At 39.0% G+C, this 6,000-nt stretch overlaps 1 protein-coding gene across 36 annotated transcripts in view; it reads left to right on the forward strand.

Moving 5' to 3' along the window:
• The window catches only part of PLEKHA5 (pleckstrin homology domain containing A5), a 178,776-nt gene extending 173,314 nt beyond the window's left edge, over nucleotides 1-5,462 (forward strand). For all 36 annotated transcript variants that reach the window (XR_014538737.1, XR_014538738.1, XR_014538739.1 and 33 more), the window contains 4 exons: nucleotides 515-697; nucleotides 1,609-1,724; nucleotides 3,425-3,570; nucleotides 4,556-5,462. Coding sequence is in view for 33 of the 36 variants with exons in the window: in XM_083572556.1 (XP_083428682.1) it covers nucleotides 515-697; nucleotides 1,609-1,724; nucleotides 3,425-3,570; nucleotides 4,556-4,590 (480 nt within the window). In the remaining 3 variants the exon portion in view is untranslated. The remainder of the gene's footprint in view (nucleotides 1-514; nucleotides 698-1,608; nucleotides 1,725-3,424; nucleotides 3,571-4,555) is intronic.
• The last annotated feature ends 538 nt before the right edge of the window (nucleotides 5,463-6,000 follow it).

The raw sequence follows: 6,000 nt of genomic DNA on the forward strand, positions 1-6,000 counted from the left end.
TTATATCTGTACCTATGTGTCGTGTACAGAAGGAGTCTCATGTAAGATGTTTTCTACAAGGAAGTTAACAATCTGTGGGCCCCTCCAGACGTGACGTTATATTGCTGGCATATTCTGCAATATGTTTTTGACACAATAATGGTGTTTTAATAGTAGATTTGTTTGGCAATGCTACCACATTACTGCTGTCTGGAGGGGTTAGAGCACAACAGAAGTGGGACAAAAATAACCAGAACATTTTTGGTATAAAAAGTTGCAGTATTTCAGCAGGAAGTTACAGAATATGCACTGAATGCAAGCGAAGGAGAGTGACCACTCCAAAATCTTTGAAGGCACAAACAGTATTGAAGGCACCCAGACAGCATCATGAGCAAATCTTAGGAATGTGCTTTAAAAATGATGTCCAGAGGGGCCCTGTTGTATCTTGTTTCCTAACTAACCACTGTCTGTCTTTATCATTGTACTGCCAGTTAGTTGCCTTGTTTGTTCACAATAAATCAAATATTCTCTGCAGAACCAAAGGAAGGATGATTTTGTATGCATTACCAAGGAATTAGAGTATGCCATTAGAGGAAGTGATGCAGGCCAGAGTGATCAAAATTGTGCAGAAGACTCGCCTTGGATTAAAGATAATGATCGTCCGGAGGATAAGAATAATGACCATCCAAATGAACATCATGCTGGTTTTATTACACAGGTACTGCTTTTTTCTGATCACAGAAATTTATTGGCATACAATCAGAAAATAAGGAACTGGAGTCAGAAAATATAGAACCAAAACCTTTCCCACAAAGGCACCTCTATAACTTGCTTAATTAGTTAGCCTGAGCTCTTATCTACATTTTTACCACTTTTCTAGTCTTCTTTCTCTTTTGCAGAGCATGCTTTCAAACTGAAATTATAGTTTGGGCTACTACAGATCACTGAGCAAATGTTGGGTAAACAATGCAGAGTTCAAATAGTCTACAATTAACTGGGAGAAAGAGGGATGTGAAATCTCAAGGGTACACAAAAATAAAGATATTGTTGGCCAAACATATTTCAAAATATATTTCTTCCTTAGAGGCACTTAGCACATCTCTGTGTTCTCTGCTCATGACACAGAGAACACAATGATGTGCTTCTTAAATGCTCCTAAACAAAAGTGTTTTTAATAATAATAATAATAAATTTTATTTATATCCCGCCGTCCCCAGCCGAAGGCGGGCTCAGGGCGGCTAACAACAATCAAATAGTCAAACAATCAAATAAACCAACATTCTAAAAATATTTTATTATAAAAATTAATTAAAATCAAGTTGATGGCAACCATTAAGCAAAACTCTGTGCAGGTTGCCAGAGGAGGGAGTCAGGCTGCGCCCTGACCAAAGGCGTGTGTACCTTTGAAACTTTACCTCCCCATTTTTCTTTCCTTGGTGCCACCTGGTTGTCCCAAACTTAATTCTGCTTGTTCATTAGAGACAGTTTTAAAAAGTGCACCAACCTAAATGCAGGAGATTGAGTAACTGAAATTAAAAACAGAAAATAAAACTTCTGTCTACACACCTCTTCAACTTAGGTACTTCAAATAGCTAACATTTATTATTCACTTTTATTTTTTACCCTCAGTTACCAAAAAATGAAGGTCAGCTGTCACCAGATGTCTTAGAGCCAAAGGAGGGGACTCCCTATGAGGCTTCTGAGAAGCTAAAAAAAGTAGAAGAGACACAAGATGCTAACTTCAGGTAAAGCAAATCTCACTTACTAGTAACAGGAGCTGTGTGGGGCTTTGCAGTAAAACAAGAAGTCATTGCATTGATTCATATCTGCAAATTTAGGGGGTGACTTTACCCCTGCATTCCATTTCTTTTCACTTCATAGGAGGGGATTGACAAACTAACAGTTACCCCCTCCACATCAGCCCTTGCTTTATTTCTGGGACCTGAAAATAAAGTACTGAATGCTAATTGGTTGAAGCTATTACATAATATAGGTTTCAAGAGCATTTTTTAAAAAATGTAAAATTGTCCAGTTTGTTTCTGGATCACTACTGAACTTTTAAATAAAGGAATTAAAGAGTCTCATAGCCATTAAAAACCAGCTGTGTTGGCCTTCTACCTAGCATGTGAAAGCTAACGTAAAAGCTCCTGTCTTCCAAAGGCTCCGAAATAGATTTTCCCGTTTTGAAAACATTAGCATGATAAAGGTGTCAAAATTCATTCCAAACTCATTCCACTTCCAGTTGGAAAACTACAAGGCTGGGATCGAAAGAAGCCCGTGCCTACTTGCAAAGCACTTTGGTGTATACCTAGGAGGCAGCCACTCTTGGCACATTGCAAGCCTTTCCACGAGAGCCCTGACCTTCAGAAATTATTTTGGGGTAGGAGGAGGGGACGCAAAGGGCTGAGTTAGGAAAGGAAAGCCTGAGAACCTTGGTGAGCCTGCAGTCTTTTGGATCCCTGTCCAAAGTCTTTAATGACCCAAAACCAGAAACAGTATAGTCACTCACCATTCAGAAGGTGTGACTAGCAAGTTGATTTGGTTTAGGGGTTGCCTACACCCATGAATCTGACCATGCTTTAAGATCATCTACAGAAGCTCCTCTAGGCGTCTTCACTGCAGAAATAAGTTTGCTGTGTTCAGGAAGACATAGCCCTTGTAGTGGCCATACCCAAATTGTGGAACGCTCTTCTGAAGGACACCCATCTAGTTACCTTCATCATTAACTTTATGGTGCTTATTATTACTGCTATTTATTAAATCTGTATACTGCCCTTCATCCAAAGATCCTAGGGCAGTTCAAAATATAAAATCAGAACACAATACATGATAAAAACAAAAGCAAGCCAATAACCCCTCCCACCCACAAACACATTTAAACGGACTTTGAATGTCCTTTTAACCAAAGGCCTGGTTAAAGAGAAGCGTTTTCACCTGGTGCCTAAAGATATGTAAATGAAAGCACCAGGCGAGCCTCCCTGGGGAGAGCATTCTACAAATGGGGAGCCACCACGGAAAAGGCCTGTTCTCATGCTGCCCCCCTCCAGATCTCTCATGGAGAAGTCGCATGAAGATTGTAGGGCCCGGGTTGCTTCCTATGAGGAGAGGTGGTCCTTGAGATGTTGCGGTTTGAGGTATTGCATTCCTAAATACTCTGCTTCGATAGCACTCAGGATAGATAAAATGAAAAAATACGTAATCTGATTTCTTAGGTCTTATTTTGAAAATGCTATGTGTGTGTGAAGTAGAAAGCAGTACTGATGTTTCCCCCCACTCTTCTAGAAAAGCATAGATTCCGAGATTGGGTTATGTGATCTCATAATCCTATATACACCACAACTAGTATTTTTGTATTTTAGGCTTTTATTGAAGTGGTGTACAATATCAGTTAACCCAATTAGAAGTTAGAGGAAACTCTAAACTTAGATCGTTCCCCCACCCCCAGCCTGAAGAACGAGGCCCCAGTTGCAAACCACAAACCTGAAAGCAGCACAGAAGAGAGTGAAGAAACCAGCATTCATGAGCAGGAGGATACTGTTTCTTCGTTTGAGATGCCAGCACAGACTTCAAGAGGAAACTCAACAGCAGCAGGTTTGATTTAGGATATGTGGACTGCCAAAACGTATTATAACAACATGCACTATAGTTTTGCTTCTTAAAAAAAAAATCAAAAGAAAAATTTAAAATAAAGCAAACATCTTAGATGTTTCTTTGGCCAGGCTAGAGATATCATAAGCATGCACTGGCAGAGGTTCGTAAGCACTGCTGCAGTGTTACAGCAGACATCTAAAACACCAGTTAAGGGTTGGTCTTGGTAAATAATTTGGAATGTCCAAATACTAACCTTGGGGATAACGCTGGAAGCTGCCATTTGCCAATACAAAGTATTTGTGTGTCAGGCTCAGTACGGTCTGTTGTGCCTGGCAGTGGCTTTCTCTCCAGGGTCTCTCCCATCATCTGCCACCTCGTCTCTTGAAGTGGAGATGATGGGGATAGAACTTGGGATCTCTGTCTGAAAAGCATGTCCCCTGCCACAGAGCTCCCAGTCTTGAGTTTTATGCCTTTGTTCTTAGGATACAAGAAATGGCACCTTTCTGACCCAAACACAAGGTTTCCTACCACCTCTTAGAAAACAATGTCCAGGAATCATGTCTCTGTGGTTAGCATCAAACTCTTTCTCTCCTGTGCCCTCAAGCCCTCAATGTGCTGTCAAAAACAGTGCCTGTGTGTTGAGTGACACACACCCCAGGTAATATTTTGCGGGTGCTAAAACCCAGTGAAAACTGATAGGCAGTTGATTCAGGACAGAGCCTTACTTTTAAAGAAAATTAGAAATTCATGGAGGATAATTCTGTCAATAGGAGACCATCAGGAAAGAAGATGGGTGAGCTAGATGGGGCTTTGATCTGATCCAGCTACAGGGTTGCTCTTCCATTAGGATTACTTCAGATTATGGATAATCACATTTTAGAGATGGTGGTCCCCATTATCTCTGTCCAGGTTCAAAAAGAAAACCCCACATACTTCTCTTTCAGTGGCTTGTTTGCAATAAACCTCACTCAGCTTTTTTTTCCAGCTCTTCCAGCTTCTGCTGAAACGATTCACGGTTAACAAAACGGACCTACGGAAAGAAGATACTGTACAGTCAATTTTATTAAATCTATGAAATTCATAGTTCTGATGCTTTTGGCCACAGAGCATCATTTTTTATCACTTCATGGAAAATGTTTATTCCAAGAGAGCTTTAAATGCCTCCCACGGTACCCTCAACAGTTTGGAGATAGTTCTTCTGACACCAGCCTGCTGCTACTATGACTTCCATCCACATCATTAAGGCTTCTTTTTCAAATGTGCGGCCTACAATCGGAACCTTCGCAAGTGGTTTTTCCCTGGTGTAAGGTTTTTTTATTTTTAAAAAAATTGAATTTAATTAAGTTTGCTTCCTTTTTAGCCTTTTTCATGGGTTGCTTTTACAGATCACCACTTAAACCTCAGTTATGCTTCTAAAAATGAATCATGTATTGTTTTCACCTTTTGATTTGTAAATGTTTTATGCCCTATTTAAAATGTGCCATTTATTATTATTATTATTATTGCCGAGTTAAGATGTGCTCTATTTCTGATCTGTAATTATTTCTCGGTCAAGTTGCAATGTCAGTTTCTCCCATACTGTCCTCAACATAGACATGAATGTTAGTGTTTATTTTTTTTTCTCTCTCTCTCTCTTACTTTAAACAAAAAATGAAGGGTTAGGAATCTTGAGGTACTGGGCTCTTCCTCTTTTGGAATAGGGTATGTACAGCAATAAGCAGGTATTCAGTTCCCAGTTAAGTTTGTGTACAAATGTAATTATGTTCATTGTGTATATATTATACAATGAGCACAACCAATGTAAGTATAAGAAGCCACTTACTATTGTTCAAATAAAAATGTTCATATCTCATTTCTTTTATATCATGTTATAAATAAATGTTCTTAAGTAATTGTGTGGATGTTATCTTCATCTGCAAGGAAACTTTTAACTAGAAGAAAGGGCTTCTGCCTCTTAGAGATGTGGGCGATCAGTTTCATGAAGTCCAAATGAAGAACACATGATATGGGGCAGTTCCAGTCCACATTAGACTGAGAATAGAATGAGAGGATCAAGATTACTTTGGAATCATTAAGAAGTGTCACAAGTCTCCCTCCTTCATAACATAAAAGTAACAGCTTTGGATTGGCCCTCAGTGTTAGTTCCGGTGGATATTTTCCTGTCTCCTTTAATATGTGACATTCTACCTTTATCAAGGACAGGAGGATGTCTTTATAAGACACCAACTGAATTTTAAATATATATATATATTGGTGGTGTGTAATAAGATAATTAAAGCATTATAAAATCATTAAATACAGAGCAAATGACCAGTACTGAATCAAACTAATTTTCTAAAAAAAATCACAAAACCAAAACATTTTCAGCAGTTTGTGGGCAGAGCAAGAACACACAGTCAAAAGGGTAAAATCAGTCTAGCTTTGAAAGTA

This window comes from Podarcis filfolensis, assembly GCF_964270895.1.
Source record: "Podarcis filfolensis genome assembly, chromosome: 10".
Taxonomy (NCBI): domain Eukaryota; kingdom Metazoa; phylum Chordata; class Lepidosauria; order Squamata; family Lacertidae; genus Podarcis; species Podarcis filfolensis.